General features: G+C 36.8%; 1 protein-coding gene across 1 annotated transcript in view; it reads right to left on the bottom strand.

Annotated features, from left to right (window-relative positions):
* Positions 1–27,373, bottom strand: part of KMT2E (lysine methyltransferase 2E (inactive)) — a 70,445-nt gene that overhangs the window by 6,767 nt on the left and 36,305 nt on the right. The window contains exons 10-19 of the mRNA XM_052638545.1: positions 27,168–27,285; positions 26,031–26,140; positions 18,198–18,462; positions 16,570–16,668; positions 5,985–6,149; positions 5,373–5,681; positions 1,653–1,907; positions 1,357–1,501; positions 459–709; positions 34–90 (exon numbers count right to left, since the gene is read on the bottom strand). Of these exons, the coding sequence (XP_052494505.1) occupies positions 34–90; positions 459–709; positions 1,357–1,501; positions 1,653–1,907; positions 5,373–5,681; positions 5,985–6,149; positions 16,570–16,668; positions 18,198–18,462; positions 26,031–26,140; positions 27,168–27,285 (1,774 nt within the window). The remainder of the gene's footprint in view (positions 1–33; positions 91–458; positions 710–1,356; positions 1,502–1,652; positions 1,908–5,372; positions 5,682–5,984; positions 6,150–16,569; positions 16,669–18,197; positions 18,463–26,030; positions 26,141–27,167; positions 27,286–27,373) is intronic.

The raw sequence follows: 27,373 nt of genomic DNA, 5'->3' as shown, positions 1-27,373 counted from the left end.
CAATTAAAGAAATCTTTCTTAATATCTCCTTACCTCTTGACTATAAGTGCGTCTCTTAATTTCTGGAGAACTTTCTGGGGAAGAAATATTCTACATAAAAGACAGAAGCAGAACTGAAAATTAAAATATATAACTAAACCCATATTTACAGAAATGAAAACTTATGAGAAACTACTACACACACTTTGGTTTTAAACTTTTCTCTTTTATTTCCATTGTCCTTATAGTTGGCTTTAAAGTCAGTTTGATATATAGCGTTTAGTCTGACTTCTGTAGATCAATAAAATTAAAGTTACGTTCACTTGAATAAAAAAGTTTAAATTCACATATGTTCAAAGTTTTCACTTAGTTCCTTAAAAACTATTATTAAAGGTTACATTATTTATTAAAAGGAGAGAAAAGCTATTAAAGAAACCCCGTCCCCATGGGCTTTTGTTTTTGCCACGTAAGTTTCTCACCTCAAAGTGCATGGTATTTCCTGGTGTGCCAGGAGTTACTGGGGTAACTGGTGAATATATGGGCTTATAACCATTTCTACAAGCTTCATCATCTGACTTTATCCGTGGAGGAGTGGAAAATGATGGGTCTGTAGGAGTAATATCCGTGTGAGTTGGTGTAGCATATGGTGAAGGAGTAGGTGTGGAGGTTTCTGAGTAAGCAGAATCTAGCAACTGATAAAGTCTTCGTTTTTTCAGTGGTGTAGTTAAATCTGTTGGTAAAATAATAAATTATAAATTATACTGCTAACATTTGCTACAATCTGTAATGCATTCTGGGAAAGCACAAAACATTGACAATCATCATTATGATGGTTTTCACCCCAAAACTAAATATGAAGCTTTTTAAAGATAATACTAACATGAAGCAATCTCTCCCCACCCCCATTCTCCTCCCCCAATTTCACCAGTGCCAAGCATTATCTTGCCAGAAGGCTTACAGGCCTAGAGGTTGCCAAGAAATCTTGGAAGTATAGCTGTTAATTTAACTGATTTCTGAGAGTCCATCTGAATCTGAAACAGATGGCTAACTAGGCCCAAAATTCAACCATAAGCCCCAACATACATGGTACTGCAAATTATAGTTTTCATGTGTATATCTATCGTCATCCAAAATGTTGGAGGCAAAAAAGAGAGGGAGGGAAAAAAAAAAAAAAATATATATATATATATATATAAAAAACAGTGTGCTACTTTTGGGCTTCCCTGGTAGCTCAGATGGTAAAGAATCTGTGCTGCTTTTGTAAGGTACATAATAATTAGAATAAATATGCATATATACTTTATTTATATATATGTATATGCTATATACATCATGCTGCATTCTCCACACTAAAACAACACTGAAAAGAAGTTCTACCTGGAAGGGAACAGCTATCATTTAATAGTAGTGGACTTTTATTTTCACCATTGACTGTAGGACTTCTGGATCTTTCTTGACAGGGTGAATTAAATCTATGTAAAATTGCTGAGTTTTCCTCTTCCAGAGCTTGTTTCAACCACCGCTGAAATACACAAAACAATAAGTGAACATAAGTCAGTTTGCAGCTATAAAGGTACACCCAATTCCAAAAGTATTTCACTACCAAGAAAGGTAGTATGGAATGAGAATGGCATTGGCTCATACTAGATTTTCATATCCAAAGAAAAGTTTACCTTTTTGCATGAGCCAGATATGTTTTCAGGAGGTTCTTTTCTTCTCCTTTTTTCCGAAAGGAATGGTGAAGTGAATCTAATATAGTGCTTAGGAGTAGAGTATACGTGCGGACTGTAAGTGAGACCTGGCAAAGAATTGAGCTGTGTAGCTAGCACTTCAGGATCTGTAGTTATGCGCAGAGGCCTCTCTGAAAGGCTGTCTGAAGGTTTTCCTGTCTTCTCATTCTTCTCACTTAACCATTCATTAACCAAGTGCTAGGCAGAAACAAAATTAGGATCACTATATATGTAATTATACAGTTTATCCTATAGAGTATTTGAACACCAAGTTGAAAACTGACATATTATCTAAAATGATTAATTTAAATCACTCATATACGATGTTCAAAAAGTCTATAAGTTGTTCTGCATTTCCTTGGTTACCCACTCTTACTACTAAAATTTTTTACCCAGTAATACTTTTATAAATATTTTTATAAAATAGTAAAAATCTAGGACACCTCAATACCACCTTAAAAACACAAATTCTAAAAAGTTAGGTTTGTTACCGCTTCTGTATTATGTGGAAAACGTCTGTCAGACATGAGGCAGTGCTCTTTTACCCTGGCTACCCATCAGAATCTCTAGGTGAGGCCAGTGCATGTGATTTTTCTTTTAAAGCTGTTGGCACTGATAATCACTGTTGATTTACGGGGTTTGAAATCTTTTAAGTTCCCATGCTTTGAAAATTCACATATTCCTTTTAATTCTGTTGAGGTTTTTGTATCTACATTGTACATAATTCAGTCTTTACTGAGTATATGAATATATCTGAATACCCTCATCTTTTTCTTTAAAAAAAAAAAAAAACAAAAAAACTAGTTATTTAGTAAAGTTCAGGTGTAATGGTCATGAAAATAAGGATTCCAATTTGTCAGCACAAGCACATTTTCTTTGCTGTTTGGGCATTTATATCTTTTCTACCTAGTTATTTTCTACAAATACCATTCATAATAAAAATATATGTAGAAAAACTAGTGTATATGTATTTAAACATACATTCTCACACATACAGAAACACACACATTAATTAAGATCTATCCACATCCTCACTTCTAGAAATAATCACGATAAGCATTTTGGCATCTTTTCTTTCCCTCTCTTTTTCCATGTATTTAAACTTCCTTTCTAGGACAGGTAATAGAATGCAGTGCTAAATCAGGGTAAGACTGAACAGAGATTAATAACAGCAAGAGACTTTGCTGGGGGACTTTGTGGGGGAAAAAGAAAAAGAGTCGCAGTGCTAAAGCACTTGGGATTCTGCAACCAGACTGCCACTTACACCATGACCTCGAGCAAGTTATGTAACTTTTTTCCATCTTAATCCTGACCTATATAAAAGAAGGGTTGTAATAGAAACTAGTTCTACAAGTAGGGTTATTATTAAAAGAGTTAAATAACCAAAGCTCTTCTTACAGTACCTGGCACAGAATAAGTGCTGTGTACTAAATGAAGGATGCTTTTACATTATGGGAATTCAGGATCATTTGGTACTCTTGTCAAACAGTATGTTGTTTAAAATAACAGTATATATCGTAAGCAAAACCTGTAGGGGAAAGTTTTTTTTTAAACAATATCAGGATATAGGAACCTGTATCTCAGACCAGGAGATTAAATCTCTAGCCCCACAACAGTCTAATAATTAAAGGGCCGGATTTAAATAATAATTTGTCATCAAGAAAGTAGTTTTTTTCCCCTGTACCATATGGCTTATGACTAGGGATTGAACCTGGGCCCTCAGCAGTCAGACCTCAGCACTGCTAGAGGATTCCCAAGCTTTTCTTTGAAACATGAATCTGTTTTCTTCCTCACTAATCCAAATTATAAAGAAAATTTACAGTTACTTTTTGTCCTTCCAAAGTGGGAAAAATAATGGTCATTTTCAAAAGCAAATACTGGCTTGCTTGTTCAGGATCCAAAGTGCAAAAATGTGAGCACAGACTTCAAATTAGAGCTGTAATTTTAGCTCTTACCTCCATCCAGCCATTATAGTATACTTGCAGATTCAAACTAGGTTTTTACTAAATTTACTAAATTACTTCTCATGGTTTCATAGTACCTACAAACTATACTGAATTTGGTAAGAACAAAAAGGAGAATAAATTGGGTTTCAAAGTAAACAGTATAACAAGGATTCATTTATGATCTACCCCACTCCCCAAAGAGCCTAAGGATTACCACCTCCAATCCACTATACTCAGAATGGGAGTAAAACAAAGCTTCACAATGGTGGTGTGTTATTTCTGAGGTTACTATAAAGCTCAAGGTGGTGGATCTCAGTGAACTACTTCCCTCAATTGCTTTATTAAAACTGACAGTTTTGAAAGATTTTTATTAATAAGTTGATGTAAAACTACCCTTCCTGGAACCCTCCTACACAGTTGGTGAGAATGTAAATTGGTACAATCACTATGGAGATTCCTTAAAAACCTAAAAACAGAGCTACCATATGAACCTGCAATCCCACTCCTGAGCATATAACTGCCGAAAACTAATCGGAAAGGATACATGTGCCCCAATGTTCATAGCACTATTTACAACAGCCAAGACATGGAAGCAACCTCATGTCCACTGAATGGTTAAAGATGTGTACACACACACACACACACATACGATGGATTATTTACTCAGCCATAAAAAAGAATGAAATAATGCCTGCAGCAACATGGATGGATCTAGAGATTATCATACGAAGTGAAGTCAGTCACAGACAAATATCATGTGATGTCACTCGTGGAATCTAATTTTAAAAAACCAATGAACTTATTTACAAAACATTTACAGATACTGAATTGAAAACAAACAATGGTTACTAAGGGGCAATGTGGATGGGGAGGAGGTGTTCCTCAATCATGTCCAACTCTGCAACCCCACGGACTGCAGCCTGCCAGGCTCCTCTGCCCAAGGGATTTCCCAGGCAAGAAGAATGGATTGGGTCGCCATTCCCTTCTCCAGGGGATCTTCCTGACCCAGGGATTGAACCTAGGCCTCCTGCATTGCAGGCAGATTCTTTACCATCTAAGCCAGTGGTGGGGGGCATAAATCAGAAGCTGGGATGAATACACACACTACTGTGTCTGTGTATATAGATCATCTGTCTGTACATAAAACAGACAACCAACAAGGACCTACGGTATAGCACAGGAAACTCAATATTCTGTGATACTCTATATGAGTAAAGGATCTTGAATGAATGAATCACTTTGCTATTCATCTGAAACTAACACAGCATTGTAATACAACTATATTCCAACAAAATTAAAACTACCCTTTATACATTTCCACATCCTTAGTACATATGAAAGTCAATTTAACATTTAATTCTTGTAAATACCTATATACCACAAAATTTATTAATATATATATATTAATATTATATATATAAAGAAAAGATAACGTCTCCAACCAGTCGTTTCTGAGAAATATAGCTTACATAAAGTAGGCAAAAGAATATCATTAGAAATCAACTGTAATACCAAAAAGAAGTCAATATATCAAGTATTTTCGTATTTTTACAATTTAAAATGTTTAGAAGTATAAAAACTATGACTCTTTAAAAAAAAACTAACTCCATCACTCTGTTCCTTATGAAATGATATAGCCTTAATTCCTAAAACATGAATATATTTAACATCATGGAACTTGCTAGACAACAGTTCTTACATTCATTAAGAATCATACCTTCTTTGTTTTAGGGTACTTTGTTGGACATTTATTAAGTACTGGAACTTCATTTTCAGTAATTATTTCTGTTAGTGCAGTTTCAGTTTCTGGTTCTATTGCAAGTACAGTATTTTCCACATCGTTTTGTTGTGAGGTAACTTCGATGTCAGGAGAAGACGGTTGGATATCTGAACACATACTGACAGTCCTGTGTCTCCGACGCTGCTGTCCAATGTGAGTCCTGCTCCGAGAAAAACTTTTTCTCTGTTTAGTTCTATTTACTTTGGCTGGGGTTGGCTTGCTAGCAGTTTCTTCTTTTGCTTGTTCCTAATTCAAAATACAAAAGAATGGAACTTTGAATACCATGTTTATATGAAATCTAATGGTATCAATCTGCTTCAAAAGCTAACTTCCTCAAATTTCTTTATGAATTCTGTAAATTGACATAAAAATTTCCTTACTCAAAAACGAAGCAAGTCTCATATCTGAAGTCTAAGTTCTCAAAGGATTTGAAAAATGCTGTTGAAAGGCTAATATCACATCAGAAATTCTTTAGAGATGTAATTGTTTGTGAAGATTTTATTAGAAAGTAGTCAAGTATGAAATAAAAGTAGACCTGAAAAGTAATACCTGAATAACTTCAGCATCACTGACAGTCTGTGCATCTTTACATTCAGTTTTAACTTCAGTTTTGGCTGTGCTGATTCTTTCCAAAGCTTGTTCTCTTCTCTTCTCTCTTTTCTCAAGTCTGGCGAAAGCTTGCAGAATTGCTTCCATTTTCCTTTCTTCTCTTGTCTGTGAAATTTAAATTTTAAGAGACATAATAAATATTGCTCTGAAGAAGATTCAAAATCCAAATGTTCATAGCAAATTAAAAAGAAAATTCTATGATGATGTTAGCAAAACACTTCAACTGATGGTAAATAAGGGATAAAAAAACATTTATGTTCATTTCTGAGAATTCCGAACATCTTGGTAAACCCTGTCATTACAAATGTATTTCATAAAGATCAAAATTTCTAAGGTAATATGTTGAGAGAGTTAAATTCATATAAATGTAAGAAGTGAATATATAGATATGTCATAGCAGGATATTGTGGGGTGAAGACTGAGGTTAAAATCATGACTCTATCCATGACCCCAGGCAACATAACAACCCTGGGTGGGTAACAACTGAATTGTTAATGAATTCATATATAAAGTCTCTATGAAGTTTTCCAACCTTACTTGAAAAATGGTAGGCATTCCGTAAGTGCTATTTATTATTTCTATTGCGGTTCTCTTGTCTTCCATTATAATTCCTATAAGGCATTCCTCTACCTTCTACTCTTCCCAAGGCAGACTGGGGAACAGCACAAACTCCTTGAACATCAGTTCTCTTTGGAGAGAGAACATTAAAAGCAAGACCCAGAGCCTTGGCCTTGTTTCAACCAGAAACAAGAAGCAGGTCCATCAACTGCCCAGTTCTCCAAATGAAGAAAACCAGGTCCTGAGGTTTAGATCCATTTGTCTGTCTTCCTTTGTCATCGTTGATGTGGGAAAGATCAGTAACTCAAGATCTGGCTGCAGGATCATCTCAACACTGGAGCTTTAGAGTTCGAGTAATTAGCAGAGATTCAAGCATCAAAACACCTACACTAAGGAAACTATTAACTCTTTCCTGTATTTTTTTTTCCTTTGTTATACTTGATAAGGGAAATATATAAACAAAACCCCTCTGAGAACTTTCTAATTAGTTAAGGGCTTCTCTGGTGGCTCAGATGGTAAAACCAACTACCATACTGCAAATGTGTTGGTCTTATAAATGTGTTATCCTCACCCTCTTTTACAGATAAGGAAACTGAGATCCAAAGAGGTAAGATTACTTGTTCATGGACAGATATCTGAATCTTTAGCTTTCTTGGTCTGGGATGGTTAATAAGACACTAAAATAAAGAACACAGGCGAAAGATTGTCTTTTTACTGGAAGTTTTAAAGCTGCATTCTTCAGCTAATTCATATCTCTCTAGTCTTATAACTCACTTTACTCAACTGCCATTCATCTGTGGCTCTCTATAAAAATCCTTTCTCCATATATTAGGACTTTTCTAAAACCCTAAAGTTTAGAAGTCTGGAGTAACTGAAAAATGTGATTTTCATAATTGCTTCCCCTGTTGAATGGGAATGGGTAGAAACAGATGGGGTTCATTATTGTGCTTATAAATTTAAAAATAAATCTGAGATAAGTATACTTTTCCAAAAGAAACAGACTAGTCTTAGCAAGAATCATTTTATATGTAACACAATTTACCCACGAGCCAGGTACCCAAAAAAGGTATTTTCTAATCCACAATTATTCAAGGTTTTCTAAGATAAATACGAATTTATGCAAAAAGAAGTGTCTTTGACACTATCCATTATTCACTTGTTTTAGAGTAAGAGATAAAATTATTTGGTGTAAAGACAAAATTCATTCATTTAAAAATTGAACAAATATAACTGACAGTAAAGCAAAATCCATTATTTAAAGATGACTCAATCTTTTTAAGCTAGGCAGGGTCTTAAAAATAATCAGTCCTACATTGCTGAAGAAACCAAAAGTGAAAATGAAAGTGAAGGCGCTCAGTCGTGTCCGACTCTTTGCGACCCCATGGACTGTAGCCCATCAGGCTCCTCCGTCTATGGGATTCTCTAGGCAAGAGTACTGGAGTGGGTTGCCATTTCCAAAGCCCATGTATATTAAGTGAATCTCTAAAAGGCAGAACCATAATTGTTATCCAAGTTTCCTGGCTTCCGATTGGCTCTTCTTTCCAATTACCAACCACTGACATATTACATAAAAAGCGTAACTCTTCCTACAGTTACTTCAACTATTAACTGAAAGCACTAAACAGGTATCCTAATAGCTTTAACCTAGCTTCGTTTTAAAAACACACATTAGAAAATGTAAACATACTTTTGATTATGTGAAAAAAATTAGTTACTAATCTGCTTTTAAACTCCACGTCATTCAGCTTGTATATTCAAGAATTTAATACATTCTTTGACAACACACACAACCGCATATACAGTATCTAATGACTGAAAATTTACCATCCACTTTATAGATCTAACTGAAAAATAAGGTTTTATATGTTGCTTGAGATAATTATAGCTGATTGTGCAGGGGACTAGAAATTAGGAGTCTTAATTAGCCCCAGCAGACTGTCCATAGACCCTAACATCAGGGCTTGCTTGATGTAGTTTAGGTGATACTTGTCATGTCAGTCTACCACTAGGATGTGGTTGTTAAATTATCCACACTCTTTCCAAGCCAGTGACTGCTGAGACCTCAAAAAGTCATTTTTATTCTCTGTGAGCTTGGCAATTGTTAGACCCTGATACAGAATCAGAATCAGACAGGGATGAATTGACACACTGTTATTGCTGGAGGGTTAGGTGCTAAAGTAAACTATGAGAGATCTCTGATGAGATCTACAGATGGCTTTTATGACTTATTTCTCAGTTTGTACTTTATAGTAATGCATAAAGAGTAGTTTTTGTCAGCAGAAAACTTTCTAAGAAAGTGCTTAATAATATCCCTTTATAGGATTTTAATCATTTAAAGGATGGGTTCAGGGAGAATTTTTATTCCAACTTAGTGCCTCACTAAGTGTAAACACTTAAGTGTTTACTTCAGTGTAAACACACTGGAGGACAAATGTAATTTGGAATCACGTAACTTTGTATTTGGAAGAGATTACAGAGATCTTCTTGTCTGAGCCCCCTATTCAACAAATGGTGAATGAAAGCCTAAAGTCCATATAGTTCAAGAATTACATAAATAAAGAACATGAATTAAAGTTGTCAATATCACAGTGAAAATATAAACTGAGTAAACCGTTAAAATTCACTACAATTAGAGACATTTGGTAATTTGAAGCAGAGTGAAAATAAGTTTATGCCCTGCAGATGCCTTACAGTAGCTTTGGAAGGAAATCTGCTAGTAGGATGTAAGAATTAAGAAGGATACAGAAAATGAAGACACTTAGGTACTTGTGATGTACTTTTTTCTTTTTTTACCTTGCCACCAAGTAGGAAGTAGCTCTTTAAAACAACAAAGTTACCTTTTAAAGGGAAATGGCAGGGCCAACCTGCCTAATTACTCTATTACAATCTTGAAATAGAGAAATGAAAAGACTTCTTACTCAACTAGGGGCTTCTCTGGTGGTTCAGACAGTAAAAGAATCTGCCTGCAATGCAGGAGACCCGGGTTTGATCCCTGTGCTGGGCAGATCCTCGGGAGAAACGAATGGCTACCCACACCAATATTCTTGCCTGGAGAATTCCATGGTGAGAGGAGTGTGGCAGGCTACAGTCCACGGGATTGCAAAGAGTGGGACACAACTGAATGACTAACACTTTCATACTTTATTCAAATAACTTCCCTTATCCTTCCAAAAAGGAGTTAAAAATGGGTAAGATTATTGCTTACCAATAAAACTGTTCCATAAGAATATCTCCATTTCTTCTCTACCACATGATTTAGTTTAACCTCATAGTGCTGTTTCTTGTTTGATGTTTTTCCTTATACCCCATCCTCCATGAAAGCTGCTCCAGAACAGGACCCTTGCCTTCTTTGTTCACCAGTACTTTAGATGGTGCTCAGCATATAACAAACATTCAAATTTTTGTATTGTGTATACACTATATACACACTATATATACTATATTGTGTATACACTATATAAACCATGTATATCACTATTATTTGAAGGCATGTAATGAAATCTTTAAGCAAGACTTTGGAAATCTTGATTTAATTAAGGCAGCTGAAGCTGAATATCCTCATTTTGTTTGAACAGAAAACCTATACAAATAAAAAGGTTCCTTTTTGCTATTCAATACTATGATTACCCATTCATTACTCATATTTGAAGATATAATTCCTAAACAGTGATGAGAGAAAATGGGACCTTAGAAAATTAAAACTAGTAATCAGCATTAATGCTGTGAGGAGAGAAAAAATGAGATGAACAATATATGTCACATGACTTTTCTGGCAGATTTACCCTGGTTATATTTTACTATTTATTATTAGAAATCCTTTTACATCTTCTAAAGTGATCTAAACCAAGTCACTTCCTGGAGGCATTAGTAAGAGCATGGATTCTACAGAGCAGTTTTCTCTAGAGTATATTTTTTTCTATAGAATGAAAACTTGTGGTATGACAAAGGTGTCAACACCAAAACAAATTGCAAGGATGTATTAATACAAGTTTAGGAAATGCTGACAAACAGAATTTCTCAAAAGCATTTAAACACACCACGTATACTAGAAATCTTCAAGTTGGGGACAAGGTAGATTGTTTACTAAACTCAACTAGCCACAAAGCTCTTGCACAAAACATCTTAGAATTCCATGGAATACTTTTTGATGTGGAAGGTCAGTATTGAGAAAACTGGAGAATCCTGCATCCTGGTAAGACCTCAAGGGCACTGCCTGGATTATAAGGAAGCTTCACTTAGTTCACACTCACGGGCCTATCTATATAGCCTTCTTCAAATGGCAGCCAGGAAAATTTAGTGTTTAGCTCATTTATTGGCCACCTACTTTTACAAAAGCCAGACATCTTTTATTCCCTAGAAGCTATGACCGTGACAATGAATAAAACTACAGATGCTTGCCCTTATGCAATTTATATTTTAGTGATACACAGTTAATTTTAGATTGTCCTAAACGCTTAATAGGTTCAAGAACTTCACACCTAGGTGACTATTCTTTCATACCCTTTGGTGGTCTCAAACTTCTCTCCTCCTAAGTGTGACGACCACTGGAACCACAGGCTTCCCTAGTAAAGAATCCCCCTGCAATGCAGGAGACCCTGGTTCGACTCCTGGATCAGGAAGATCCGCTGGAGAAGGGATAGACTACCCACTCCAGTATTCTTGGGCTTCCCTGGTGGCTCAGCTGGTAAAGAATCCACCTGCAATGCAGGAGACCTCAGTTCAATTCCTGGGTTGGCAGAATCCCCTAGAGAAGGGAAAGGCTACCCATTCCAGTATTCTGGCCTGGAGAATTCCATTGACTGTATAGTCCATGGGGTCACCTGCTGCTAAGTCACTTCAGTCGTGTCCGACTCTGTGCAACCCCGCAGATGGCAGCCCACCAGGCTCCTCTGTCCCTGGGATTCTCCAGGCAAGAATACTGGAGTGGGTTGCCATTTCCTTCTCCAATGCGTGAAAGTGAAGACGCTCAGTCGTGCCCAACTCTTAGCGACCCCATGGACTGCAGCCCACCAGGCTCCTCCATCCATGGGATTTTCCAGGCAAGAGTACTGGAGTGGTCACCAAGAGTCATCAAATATTACCCAGACTATTCCCAAGGTACAGTCTTCCCATAAGGTTGTGGAAAATTATTTTGAAAACACAATGTTAGAAGATACTATATATAAAGGAGGTTCTTTTCATTTAATTATAAATGGGGCAGAAGAGGGGAAGAAAACCTTTTTAATTTAAATCTTTCCAAAGTTTTATAGTTTTTATCACCTGTTAGTTCATGAAAATAAGGTTCAGTTCAGTTCAGTCGCTCAGTCGTGTCCGACTCTTTGCGACCCCATGAACCACTTCCCAATATCAAACCCCCTTCTATACACTTAACCTTTCACAAGGTTATGGCCACTTAACCTCAACTACCAAGGAACTGGGGGAGTCCCGGTTTTAGAACCAGGTAAGTATAAGCAACCAGCTGAATTACAACTTACTGTGTTTTAACCCACTGTATTTCAGCTTAACTAGAATGACTGTAAGATTCTCCCAAGTCAGTTTCAACCCACTGACAAAGAAGTATCTTTTGCTAAAGAGAAAATGTCTAATAACCATCTGTTCGGTTCCACACCATTTAGCCACAAGTTAGCTTTTGTAAGCAGGTAATAAATTCTTAAAGGGAGGGGATAGGACAAACCATAATGAAGGAAAAAGGAAGCTGTTAATAAATGAATGGCTTCCTATCCTGTACATATAATGATTTGAATATTCTCCCATAAAATCTTAATCATTTAGCATTTCATATGATCTACAACCAACCAATCTTATTACCCTATATCCCTCCCCACACCTCAACTAAAAAACCAGCCTACAAATTCCAGCCAAATGTGATTTATCACATAACCACCTCCAGGCTATTTCCCCTAGAGAAATAACCCATTCAATTCCACACAAGTGAGCCACAAACTAATCTGTACTTATTTACTAAACATCATAAGGTCCATCGTAAATTCTACCTAGTTGATGAAATGGCCTCTGAACCCTCCAGCCGTTAAGTCACCAGTCTTGTATCTCCTTTACACTGTTGAAGGCAGAGACACTGTCTTCCACTCTTAAGCAGCAACCAAAATACATAGACACTGGTGCTATTTTTGAAGACCAAGCAACATACTAATATTAAGCAACATACTAATATTGCATGGAACTGCCATTTATGTAAGTAAAAACTATCCTCAAAAATTTCATATGGTTCAAGCTGTACTACAAAAGGAAAGGCAGAAGTACATTTGAATCTGGATATTACATGGTACTTATAGGGGAGGAAAGTCTGACTCTTTTTATACCCCAATCTCATGAGGACTGGTATCTCTTATAATGATTTAAAGTCTGTCCTGTCCAGGAGAAAATTTAAATGAGATTGACCTAAGTTTCTCAGGAGTTGACCTATCTTTCTACTTACTGATGATAACCCAGCCTATGAAGTTGTTCAGTCGTGTCCGACTCTTTGTGACCCCATGGACTGTAGCCTACCAGGTTCCACCGTCCTGGGATTTTCCAGGCAAGAATACTGGAGTGCGTTGCCATTTCCTTCTCCAGGAGATCTTCCCGACCCAGGGATTGAACCTGGGTCTCCCACATTGTAGGCAGACGCTTTACCGTCTGAACCACCAGGGAAGTCTTCAACCTAGCCTATAACCTAGTATAAAAGACAAACACTAGACTATGAAGAAAGTGAAAGTCACTCAGTTGTGTCCTACTCTTTAGGACCCCATGGACTATACAGTACATGGAATACTCCATGCCAGAATACTGGAGTGGGTAGACTTTCCTTTTTCCAGGGGATCTTCCCAACCCAGGGATCAAACCCAAGTCTCTTGTATTGCAGGCGGATTCTTTCTCCACTAAGCCATAAGGGAAGCCTGAGAATACAGGAGTGGGTAGTCTATCTCCTTTCCAGCAGATCTTCCTGACCCAGGAACTGAACCAGGATCTCCTGCATTGCAGGCAGATTTTTTACCAACTGAGCTATCAGGGGAGTGTGTAGATTAATAAAGGCTGATTAGCATTTAAACTTTTCTAAGCAAAATATTTCAGAATATACTACAAATAGTAATACTTGGGGGGTCATGGCAACTGCTTATGAATTCTTAAGATGCATGCTTTTGCATTCTCATTTGAGTATAGCAAAAATTCTATAATTAAAACATCAAGGCAAACATTGAAATTACAACAAAACAACATTACAGTGACTTTGAAGGCTACAGGTTACAGAGCCAAGGATTTTAAAATAACTTTTTTCAAAAGGGAACTCTGGAAGATCCGCTAGAAAAGGGATAGGCTACCCACTCCAGTATTCTCAGGCTTCCCTTGAGGCTTAGCGGATAAAGAATCTGCCTGCAATACAAGAGACCTGGGTTCAATCCATGGGTTGGGAAGATCCCCTGGAGAAGGGAAAGGCTACCCACTCCAGTATTCTGGGTGAAAGAATTCCATGGACTGTCATACACTGTTATGTATGACAAAAGGGAACTCTCATACACTGTTGGTGGGAATGTAAATTGGTGCAGTCACTAAGGAAAGCAGTATGGAGGTTCCTCAAAAAATTAAAACCATGATGCAGCAATTCCATTCCTCAGTATTTAAAGGAAACAAAACCACTAATTTGAAAAGATACATGTACCCCAATGTTCATAGCAGCATTATTTGTAATTGTCAAGATACAAAAGAAACCTAAGTGTCCATCAACAGATGAATGGATACAGATGCGATACAGACATATGCACGTGCATATACACATCAATGGAATACTATTCACCCATAAAAAATGAAAATTTACCATTTATAGCAACATGAATGGACTTGGAGGATATTACGCTAAGTGAAATAAGTCAGAGGAAAACAAATACTGTTATCACTTATATGTGGAATCTAAAAAATACAACTGGTAAATATAAGAAAAAAGCAGACTCACAGATATAAAAAACAAACTAGTAGTTACCAGTGAGGAGAGAAGAGGAGGATTGGGGAAATATGATGATAAGGGATTGAGAGCTACAAACTGCTAGCGATAAAATAAGCTATAAGGATATAATGTACAACACAGGGAATATAGCCAATGTTCTATAACAACTATAAATGGAGTTTAACATTTAAAAATTATGAATCACTATATTGTACACCTGTAGCTTATATAACACTATACATCAACTACACTTCAATAAAAAAATTTCACACCCCTTCAAAATACCAGACAAATTCTAAATACTGACATTTGTTTATTCCTATGAAAAATACTGATATTAAAATGAGTATGCTAAAATAGATATAAAAACATGAAGTATTCATTTGTCAATATAGCATACTAGTAGACAACATCAGGACAAAAATGGATTCCCAAGAAAGCATTTTTATCTACCTACTCAAAGTTCCATCATGTTCAATAAAAGGCATTTGTATTTTCTACTGGGATCTGAAAATGAGGATGTTATGGGTTTCCATAACTTTTGCAATACTAAAAGAAAGCATTTTTAAATCAACCCCAGAGTCATATAACAAATCTCCAGGTTTGAGTTTCTTTTTTTTCCCCATTGCCCATTTCCAGCCCCTATCCCCACCCCCACCATCCCCAAGCACTGTTATATCCTTTAAAGCCATATTTTTACCAGACACATGCCTCAAACAGAAACCAAGTTATAGTATAAAGTGATCTTCTAAAAGCTTCTCTCATGTACACCCATGGCAGATTCATGTCAATGTATGGCAAAACCAATAACAGTATTGTAAAGTAAAATAAAAATAAATAAATAAAATAAAAGCTTCTCCAGGATTATTACAAAGACAAAGCTATGACAACTGTGGAATGAAATAGGACAATATTGAAAATCAAGTCAAAAAAGGGCCATAGGTATTTGGAGTAGGTATAGGTAATTTATTAGATGTAAATGAATCTTAAGAAAGGGTCAAGATAATTTCTCTAGGTAGAGGTAAAACTCCTTTTTCTTTATAAGCAACCACCAATATTTTTTCTCCTGTGTTTTCCTTCTTTCCTATTCCTAACACTACCCTTGTCCTATCAGAGCAGTGCTTCTGAAACCCTGAGGCTGTGGAACAGTTTGGCACCGCTTTTGCAGTTTTGAATATCAACAATACATCAATGTTAGAGTAATGACCATGAAGGCAACAAAACAGTTACTTTAAGCAGGGCTACAAATGACCAAAATCCAAAGATACTACCACCAAGCATAGTGACACTTGAGAGTCCATGACACTCGACACGATCACTGAAACAGGAAATCAGGAAGCATATAAAAAGGGAGTGGGGAAAACCCACACTAAGATCATCAGTTGGTAAATAAAGACGTTTTCAAATCTTAAGGCAAACTATATCACAATATTTTCTTAACTGGCCTAGACATTATATCAATTGCTAAATTACCATGGATTTTTAAGAAAATATCTCGTCCTAGTTTTTATACAGGTATTTGCAAATAAATAATACAAGCAGTATAAATGCCAAACTTTTTTTAATGAAAACCTCATTTTATGATAGCAGTATGAGATACAGAAATAGCAGTTGCCAGTATCTTTTTGCATAAATCATGTTAGTGCTATTATCTTTTAAACTCCATTTTTGTTTTACATTATGAAGAAAAAAGATACATTTAGTTAAATAATGAAAAACATTTTGAACAGTAATTCTGGCATTAAAATTTATTAACAGTACACTGCTTCAAAAATGTTAAACGTATTTCATAAATGTTACAAATTCTAAATTGTCTAGTGAACATACAGTAAAAATACAAAAGATTAGTGGAAGTTACTTGAATGGTAATGACAAAGCCAAAGAGAAATGCTCGGTGACACCATCCTGTTTGCTACTTTCAAAGAACAGGGTAAAGGCCCACCTAAAGGCAGCAACGAGTATTCTGGGAAGAACAATGTCACTAAACACAAGTGACAGCGTGAAGCTGCTACTGGCCTTCCAACTTACCATCTTCCTTTTCCTCTCTGCAATCTGTTCCTCAGACTCCATTTCTACCTCATTGCTGATGGGAGTTTTTTCTTCTATATCATCAATAAAATCTGGTTCCTGAGAGATGGAAAGACTGCTTTAAGAATCTACTCCTCCATCTACAAACTACAGACACTGAACAATGTATTTTAAATAACTTTCATCCTGAGCTAATTAAACATAAAAATTGTTCTTAAATTCATTTCAGAAATTTATAACTTTTCAAAATCCTGCAATCAAATAATGTTTTTAAAAATTCTAGTCAATAATATTATCTATAGAGACCACAAAGCCTTAGGTTTATGTTCTTCCCAACACATAAACATATATATTATTTCACAAAACCTAGTGCCTACAAAATACCAAGTGCTCAGTAGATATCTGTTCAATTTAAAACTAAAGGAAAACTTATGAAAATAAGCCACTGGAGATGAATAAAATCTTACTTAATCTTCACATTTAAAAGGTGTTTCCACTTGTTTAGAGGGCATATAACAAAATACTTGCTGGTGAAGCAGAACAAGCCAAACTCTTTCCCCAAATTTATCTTACATATTTTTAAGAGAATTTCCTCTCAAAAATCTTATGTCACACTTAGAGAATATATTTCATTATGTCCCAAATATTGGGCTTCCCATGTGGCGCTAGCTATAAAGAACCTACCTCCTGCTAGCCAATGCAGGAGACCTAAGAGACAGGGGTTTGACCTCTGGGTCAGGAAGATCCCCTGGAGGAGGGGATGGCAACCCACTCCAGTATTCGTGCCTGGAAAATCCTATGGACAGAGGAGCCTGGCAGGTATAGTCCCTAGGGTCACAGAGAGTCAGACACGACTGAAGTGACTTAGCATGCACACATGTATGCATGTCCCAAATCGAAAGAAACATTATGGCTTAAGATTTTAGAGTTCTTAATAAATAAGAACATTTATGATAAACATAAGAACACTGTCATCTGCAAAAAATGTTTAAATTACCCAGTCTTAGAAAAATCTTATATTCAATTCTACAAGGATTTCCTGTGTGAGCTGTTCCTTAATAGTTTAACAAATATTGTACAAATTCTGGCAGAATCTGTGTTTTATGTTTATAAGTATACTTCATTAAATAGTAAAATGAACTTAATTTTAAGCCATTTTACATTAAAAAAAAGTTTAAAATATCACAAATTAATTTTCTTCTGTTAATTTCTGTCAAGAGTCAGTAGAGGACTTCCTGGTTGTACAGTGGATAACAAACTGCCTGCCAATGGAGGGGACACAGGTTTGATCTCTGGTCTGGGAAGATTCCAGGAAGATCCCTGGTCCAGTTAGTTGCCGTGGAGCAACTAACAACCCCAGGTACCACAACTATTGGAGTCTGTGCTCTAGAGCCCCAGGCCACAACTACTGAGCCTATTTGCCTGGAACCAATGCTCCACAAAAAGAAAAGCCACTGCAAGGAGAAGCCCATGCACCACAATGAAGACTAGCTCCCTCCCTGTAACTAGAGAAAGCCTGCACTTATCAACAAAGACTCAGTGCAAGCAAAAATAAATACATAACTAAAATGTAAAAAAAAAACCAAAACCAAAAACCCAGTTAGTCCTAAAATAATAAAATTCAGTACCTGATTATTCGATACTGACAGTCTCAGTGGAGAAAGCTTTCTCTGTTTAGTTTCTGGGCTCTTCATTTTGTTCGTTGTTCCTTCACAATCCAGAGTAATATTCTGATTTTGTGTGTCTTTTTCTTTTGAAATATCCTTTTCTTTTTTGCCTTTCTTCCTTCTGGTCTCATAACCGCTATTGATGTTCTCCGTGGATTCAGAACTACGTTTCAGAACAGGGCACTCTGAATTTTCTTTGAGGCATGCACAATCCACCTTGTACTTACTGTAAAGAAAATCACTTAAATATTTATTCAAGAAATAAACTGTAAAATTTTCTAATCCACCTTAAGCTGTAACTCTATACAACTCTATGCTATTACTAATTATAAGCACTCCTTTTCATTAATTTTCATCCCTGTTAACTATGACAAAATAAATTTTATTTTCTCATAAAACCAATATAATAATTAGAAGAACCAATCGTAAGGATCACCAGTGATGGTTTATAGAAGGAAGAAAAACAAAACAAAACTGTAAGCTAAAATGAGTCTTTTTAAGTAAAATGATACCATGGCTTATATCAAGGCCAAAAAACAAAAGTTTACTTCAGCGTGTTATAAAATATATATGCAGAAAATGATAAAATACTCTACATCTGACTTAAATTAAAAAACTCTAGGTAAATAAATACCAAACCTTAACTAGTTTGTCTTAAAGGAATGATTTCAATAACCAGAGTTCTTTAAAAAGCTACCTTGATAAAAAATTGAGCCTTCATTCCTTTTGCCCTTAAGTATTCCCTGTTTCAAATAAATGGAAGCTTGAAAAATAATTGCATTTTCTTATCTTCACAGTAGTGATAATTATTACTCCCATTTTACAGATGGTTAGTATCTTGTCCAAAGTCACACATTAAGTAGTAGCGAAGACATTCAAATACAGGTCTATCTGAGTCCAAAGATCACACTTTGAGCACTTCAGTTTTCTTAACTTTCTGCCTTCTTTATGTCTACCACCAAGATTTATTAGTCCATTTCCTGGATACACGTTGAATGCCCAAACTGGAATTATACAATAAGAGAAGTCTCCCATCTTGCATGTTCTGAATAGTTTAATGTTTGTTCACGACTTCACTTTCACTTTTCACTTTCATGCAGGAGAAGGAAATGGCAACCCACTCCAGTGTTCTTCCCTAGAGAATCCCAGGGACGGGGAAGCCTGGCAGGCTGCCGTCTATGAGGTCGCACAGAATTGGACACAACTGAAGTGACTTAGCAGCAGCACAATAAAAAATAATTTACTTTTCCAAGTTTCTAATAGTCCTGCTCATTTCATGTTCAACACTGGTTCAGTTCAGTCACGTCTGACTCTTTGCGACCCCATGGACTGCAGCACACCAGGCCTCCCTGTCCATCACCAGTTCCCCGAGTTTACTCAAACTCATGTCCATCGAGTCAGTGATGCCATCCAATCATCTTATCCTCTGTCATCCCCTTCTCTTCCTGCCTTCAAATTTTCCCAGCATCAGGGTCTTTTCCAAAGAGTCAGTTTTTCACATCAGGTGGCCAAAGTATTGGCGTTTCAGCTTCAACATCAGTCCTTCCAATGAATATTCAGGACTGATTTCCTTTAGGATGGACTGATTGGAACTCCTTGCAGTCCAAGCATCTCAAGAGTCTTCAACACCACAGTTCAAAAGCATCAATTCTTTGGTACTACGAATTCTTTATAGTCCAACTCTCACATCCACACATGACTACTGGAAAAACCATAGCCTTGACTAGACAGACCTTTGTTGGCAAAGTAATGACCCTGCAATTTTTAATATGCTGTCTAGGTTGGTCATAACTTTTCTTCCAACGAGTAAGCGCCTTTTAATTTCATGGCTGCAGTCACCATCTGAAGTGATTTTGAAACCCAAGAAAATAAAGTCTGCCACGGTTTCCCCACCTATTTGCCATGAAGTGATGGGACCGGATGTCATGATCTTAGTTTTCTGAATGCTGAGCTTTAAGCCAACTTTTTCACTCTCATCAAGAGGCTCTTTAGTTCTTCGCTTTCTGTCATAACGGTGGTGTCATCTGCATACTTGAAGTTATTGATATTTCTCCCGGCAATCTTGATTCCAGCTTGTGCTTCTTCCAGTCCAGCCTTTCTCATGATGTACTCTGCATGTAAGTTAAATAAGCAGGGTGACAATATACAGCCTTGATGTACTCCTTTTCGTATTTGGAACCAGTCTGCTGCTCCATGTCCAGTTCTAACTGTTGCTTCCTGGCCTGAATACAGATTTTTCAAGAGGCAGGTCAGGTGGTCTGGTATTCTCATCTCTTGAAGAATTTTCCACAGATTATTGTGATCCACACAGTCAAAGGCTTTGGCATAGTCAATAAAGCAGAAACCGATGTTTTTCTGGAACTCTCTTGCTTTTTCAATGATCCAATGGATGTTGGCAACTTGATCTCTGGTTCCTCTGACTTTTCTAAAACTAGCCTGACCAATCTGGAAGTTCATGATTCACGTACTGTTGAAGTCTGCCTGGGAGAATTTTGATCATTACTTTACTAGAGTGTGAGATGAGTACAATTGTGTGGTAGTTCGAGCATTCTTTGGCATTGCCTTTCTTTGTGATTGGAATGAAAACTGACCTTTTCCAGTCCTGCTGAGTTTTCCAAATTTGCTGACATATTGAGTGCAGCACTTTCATAGCATCATTTTTCAGGATTTGAAATAGCTCAACTGGAATTCCATCACCTCCACTACCTTTGTTCATAGGGATGCTTCCTAAGGTCCACTTGTCTTCCACTTGTCTTCACATTCCAGCATATCTGACTCTAGGTGAGTGACCACACTACTGTGACTATCTGGGTCATGAATATCTTTTTTGTACGGTTCTTCTGTATATTCTTGCCACCTTTTCTTAATATCTTTTGCTTCTGTTAGGTCCATACAATTTATGTCCTTTGTTGAGCCCATCTTTGCAGGAAATGTTCCCTTGGTATCTCTAATTTTCTTGAAGAGATCTCTAGTCTTTCCCATTCTCTTGTTCTTCTCTATTTCTTTGCAATGATCAGTGATCAACACTGGTAGAAAGATACAAATCAAACTGCCTAATTCTGTGAATCAAGGATAGAATTCAAACTTTATGCCCTACCCTTCAACTCTCCAAATGAGGTATTAATAGAAACTAACTCTTTCTGGGTATTTTCTTTGTGATTTTAGGATAATAAAACTGCAAATAGTAACAGCGGCAACAGGTAATATTTATTCAGCACTTATTTTGTACCAGGAATTGTTTGAAACCTTTTACATGTGTTAACTTATTCTTCTAAACATTCCTGTAACGTGGTATTATTCTCATAATGAGGTAATGAGGCAGAGAGATGACGAAACTGGTTCAAGGTTCTATAACTAACATAAGTCCCTGAGCTAGGATTTGAAACCAGAGAGTCATATTATAAAAAGCTTCTGTGTTTTTACCCACTACGGGAAACAGTCTCTCAAAGCAATGAGCAAAAAGCCATTATGCTAAATTGGGAAATTTAACCTTGGGGCGGAGTAGGGGTGGGGAGAAAGAGCCAAAAAGGAAATACTTTGGTTATCGGGATAAATCTGACTCCAACAATCAAGTAGAGATGCACACTGAAGAAAGAGAGATTTCACTGACAGAGAACATAATGGGCATTAAAAATGTCTCCAGGTAAAATAGATACCACACAAACTTTTAAAGATACTACATGGATTAACTTTGATTTTTTAAGTTGTACAGTAAAGAAGTGCTGCAAGGAAGTAAAGCTTTGGGAATATAAACTGGTCATTCATCCTTATCTAGTAAAGACTGAGTTTGGACACATTCTACGACCAAACAATTCTACCTCTAGGTGCCTATCATGGGGAGAACATGTACACATGCAGCATTTTTTGTAAATCTAAAAGTGCACATCAGCAGTGAAAGTAACGAACTAGAGCTACACATAACAAAAGAACTGAATCTCATGAAAGTAATGAACGAGAAAAGGTAAATGCAAAATAATGCAGACAGTAACTTACATAAATTTTTTAAACATACAAAATTACCGGTTACTATTTAGGGACATCTAAAGACATAGTAAAAACATTAAACTCACCAAATTAAAGATGGCAGTTATCTCTGGTGAAAGAGGGAATAGAAATGCAATCTGGCTGCTAAACATGAGGGCCTTCAGTGGACAGTGTTTTGTTTTCTTAATTTGGAAAGAAGGCACATGGACTTTTGGGGGGGGCGTTCACACAGCTTGCAGGATCTCCATTTCCAGAACAGGGACTGAACCCAGGCCATGGCAGTTAAAGCCAAGAATCCTAACCATGAGGTTACCAGGGAACTCCCTACATGGACCTGTGTGTTAGTATTTTTTACAGTAAGCATTTTGAAAATTTAAATTGAAGTTTTTATACTCAGAATTAACTTTTCTTACCCCCTAGTGTTTCAGAACAATAGTTCTCAGAGTTTCCTTGCAGGATCTCCACAAACCCTTTCAATTTATATTGCAAAGAAAATTTGGCACAATTTTTCTTTTCTTTTGAGGGGCAAAAAGTGAAATCATCCATTTCTATTGATTAACCAAATTAATTGAATGACTAAAATTGGACACCCTACCTAAAATACAAGAAAGAAAAGGAAAAAAATTCTTACATAAACAATGTCAGTATTGCTGAATTAGGATTACAATTTATTATACTATAAGCATTACATAACAACAATAAATAAGAAATTTTAGAATTTTTATTTTTTACAATAAATAAATAAGAAAAACTTAGAAGAGTTAAGCAACCATGCTATAATGGAAGCTGATACCGAAATATTTGTTTCCAGGTATTTTAAATTGCCTAATGCTAAGTCTGTGCCAGTAGCAGACTGGTGATAGAAGCAAGGTTCGATGCTGTAAAGAGCAACATTGCATAGGAACCTGGAATGTCAGATCCATGAATCAAGGCAAATTGGAGGTGGTCAAACAAGAGATGGCAAGAGTGAACATCGACATTCTAGGAATCAGCGAACTAAAATGGACTGGAACGGGTGAATTTAACTCAGATGACCATTATATCAACTACTGTGGGCAGGAGTCCCTCAGAAGAAATGGAGTAGCCATCATGGTCAACAAAAGAGTCCAACATGCAGTACTTGGATGCAATCTCAAAAACGACAGAATGATCTCTGTTTGTTTCCAAGGCAAACCATTCAATATCACGGTAATCTAAGTCTATACCCCAACCAGGAACGCTGAAGAAGCTGAAGTTGAATGGTTTTATGAAGACCTACAAGACCTTTTAGAACTAACACCCAAAAAAGATGTCCTTTTCATTATAGGGGACTGGAATGCAAAAGTAGGAAGTTAAGAAACACCTAGATAACAGGCAAATTTGACCTTGGAATACGGAATGAAGCAGGGCAAAGACTAATAGAGTTTTGCCAAGAAAATGCACTGGTCATAGCAAACACCCTCTCCCAACAACACAAGAGAAGACTCTACACATGGACATCACCAGATGGTCAACACCAAAATCAGATTGATTATATTCTTTGCAGCCAAAGATGGAGAAGCTCTATACAGTCAACAAAAACAAGACCGGGAGCTGACTGTGGCTCGGATCATGAACTCCTTATTGCCAAATTCAGACTTAAATTGAAGAAAGTAGAGAAAACTGCTAGACCATTCAGGTATGACCTAAATCAAATCCCTTATGATTATACAGTGGAAGTGAGAAATAAATTTAAGGGCCTAGATCTGATAGAGTGCCTGGTGAATTATGGAATGAGGTTCGTGACACTGTACAGGAGACAGGGATCAAGGCCATCTCCATGGAAAAGAAATGAAAAAAAGCAAAATGGCTGTCTGGGGAGGCCTTACAAATAGCTGTGAAAAGAAGAGAAGCGAAAAGCAAAGGAGAAAAGAAAAGATATAAGCATCTGAATGCAGAGTTCCAGAGAATAGCAAGAAGAGATAAGAAAGCCTTCTTCAGCGATCAATGCAAAGAAATAGAGGAAAAGAACAGAATGGGAAAGACTAGAGATCTCTTCAAGAAAATTAGAGATACCAAGGGAACATTTCATGCAAAGATGGGCTCGATAAAGGACAGAAATGGTATGGACCTAATAGAAGCAGGAGATATTAAGAAGAGGTGACAAGAATACACAGAAGAACTGTACAAAAATCTTCACGACCCAGATAATCACAATGGTGTGATCACTTATCTAGAGCCAGACATCCTGGAATGTGAAGTCAAGTGGGCCTTAGAAAGCATCACTAGGAACAAAGCTAGTGGAGGTGATGGAATTCCAGTTGAGCTATTTCAAATCCTGAAAGATGATGCTGTGAAAGTGCCGCACTCATGCCAACAAATTTGGAAAACTCAGCAGTGGCCACAGGACTGGAAAAGGTCAGTTTTCATTCCAATCCCAAAGAAAGGCAACGCCAAAGAATGCTCAAACCACCACACAATTGCACTCAACTCACATGCTAGTAAAGTAATGCTCAAAATTTCCCAAGCCAGGCTTCAGCAATACATGAACCGTGAACTTCCTGATGTTCAAGCTGGTTTTAGAAAAGGCAGAGGAACCAGAGATCAAATTGCCAACATCTGCTGGATCATGGAAAAAGCAAGAGAGTTCCAGAAAAACATCTATTTCTGCTTTACTGACGAAGCCAAAGCCTTTGACTGTATGGATCACAATAAACTGTGGAAAATTCTGAAAGAGATGGGAATACCAGACCACCTGACCTGCCTCTTGAGAAACCTATATGCATGTCAGGAAGCAACAGTTAGAACTGGACATGGAGCAACAGACTGGTTCCAAATACGAAAAGGAGTACATCAAGGCTGTATACTGTCAGCCTGCTTACTTAACTTCTATGCAGAGTACATCATGAGAAAGGCTGGACTGGAAGAAACAGAAGCTGGAATCAAGATTGCCGGGAGAAATATCAATAACCTCAGATATGGAGATGACACCACCCTTATGGCAGAAAGTGAAGAGGAACTAAAAAGCCTCTTGAAGAAAGTGAAAGTGGAGAGTGAAAAAGTTGGCTTCAAGCTCAACATTCAGAAAACAAAGATCATGGCATCTGGTCCTATCACTTCATGGGAAATAGATGGGGAAACAGTGGAAACAGTGTCAAGACTTTATTTTGGGGGGCTCTAAGATCACTGCAGATGGTGACTGCAGCCATGAAATTAAAAGATGCTTACTCTTTGGAAGGAAAGTTATGACCAATCTAGACAGCATATTGAAAAGCAGAGACATTACTCTGCCGACTAAGGTCCGTCTAGTCAAGGCTATGGTTTTTCCAGTGGTCATGTATGGATGTGAGAGCTGGACTGTGAAGAAAGCTGAGCCCCAAAGAATTGATGCTTTTGAACTGTGGTGTTGGAGAAGACTCTTGAGAGTCCCTTAGACTGCAAGGCGATCCAACCAGTCCATTCTGAAGATCAGCCCTGGGATTTCTTTGAAAGGACTGATGCTAAAGCTGAAACTCCAGTACTTTGGCCACCTCATGCAAGAGTTGACTCATTGGAAAAGACTCTGATGCTGGGAGGGACTGGGGGCAGGAGGAGAAGGGGACGACCCAGGATGAGATGGCTGGATGGCATCACTGACTCGATGGACTGAGTCTGAGTGAACTCAGGGAGCTGGTGATGGACAGGGAGGCCTGGCGTGCTGCAATTCATGGGGTCACAAAGAGTTGGACACAACTGAGCGACTGAACTGAACTGAATGGTAAGTAAAAATTAAATGCTATAAAAGTAATGACAATACCTATATTTTTATAGGGACATTTAGAAATTATTTCAAAACAACAGACTTGAACTTACCAATTCCCATAGTCAAAATCAAAGGCAATAGTAATTTCAGTTCCCTTTGGAATACTCTGTATAGAATAAATGTAAAGATGTATGGTTCCATCTTCAATTTCATGCCTCACCTGTAAAAGAATAATTTTATATCTCCAGAAGTAGTTTTGTATCTCTACAAATTACTTTCTATCTTTGAAGCATCTCATCTTGAAATTTTGAAAACTATTCTTTTCAAAGTAATTCAAAATAGAACATGGAAAATATGCTATTAATTATAAGACTTGTACATTAAAAAAAAAGACTTGTACATAAATCAGTGATTATCAACTGGGAAGGAGGTATACATCAATGCAAGTTTGATACAGGCTCTGGTAGCATCAAAATGAAAATACTCTATTTCATCAGTTCTATGATGCACATTTTTTCACCTTTTAACATTTCTGAGTCAGAGTTTTACAACTGATGGCATCTTTGATTTAATGAAAAGAATTAATGATACAGTTTATAAGTAAACAGTTAAAGTACGGTTTAACACTATACTTTTCTACAGTACACACTGTTCGAGGTACATAGTCTACATGCATTAAACCCTTTAGTCCACATCACATCTTTTTACAGATAAAACTGAAGCACAGACAAGGATACAAAGCTAGTTAGGTCAAATAGAAGACATGAACCTACAAGTCCGGCTTCAAACCCTACACTCCTAACTGTAACATTATATAACTATAAAATGTTTATTTTGGTATGAGAAAAAACAAACCAGAAATATTTTATATACCACTTCTAAATCACAACTAAAAAAAAAACTTTATAGAAGCACATATAAAATCAACTTTAGCTTTCAGCTTTGTCATCAACTTTGATCAAATCAGAGCATGTATTTGACTCATAAATAGAACTTCCAGAACAGAGAAGTCCAATAATTTCTCTTAGAATGAACATCACTATTTCTTCAATGTGTAAAGTAACTGAAGACCTCACAGCCAGTATCATCTTAATTTTTGTAATGGAAAGACGCTAGGCACTAGAAAATGCATCAGTGGATTCAAACTGGTGATCTTTTTTGGCCACCAGACTTCTGTGCTTAATTTTAATACTCAGATTCCACACATTCCCTACCCCTGCCTCCCCAAAGGATTTATGTATGCTAACCTCTGCATTGGGTGTACAAGAACGCCTGATGAACCGAGCTTCATTCCCAAAAGTCCTTGCATCAACACACATTTCTAGGCCATGAAATTTAGAATAGAATAAAACAAAAGGGTATGGTCTACAAAAAAAGAAATGCATTAGACACTATTAACATTCTGAATTTAAGAAATTTCTAAAAGACTCATATTAAGTAGGAAGGCCAAGAT

The sequence above is a fragment of the Budorcas taxicolor genome, chromosome 4 (genome assembly GCF_023091745.1).
Source record: "Budorcas taxicolor isolate Tak-1 chromosome 4, Takin1.1, whole genome shotgun sequence".
Lineage (NCBI taxonomy): Eukaryota > Metazoa > Chordata > Mammalia > Artiodactyla > Bovidae > Budorcas > Budorcas taxicolor.
The sequence above is the reverse complement of the archived record's forward strand: the minus strand, read 5'-3'. Positions and strand labels throughout refer to the sequence as shown.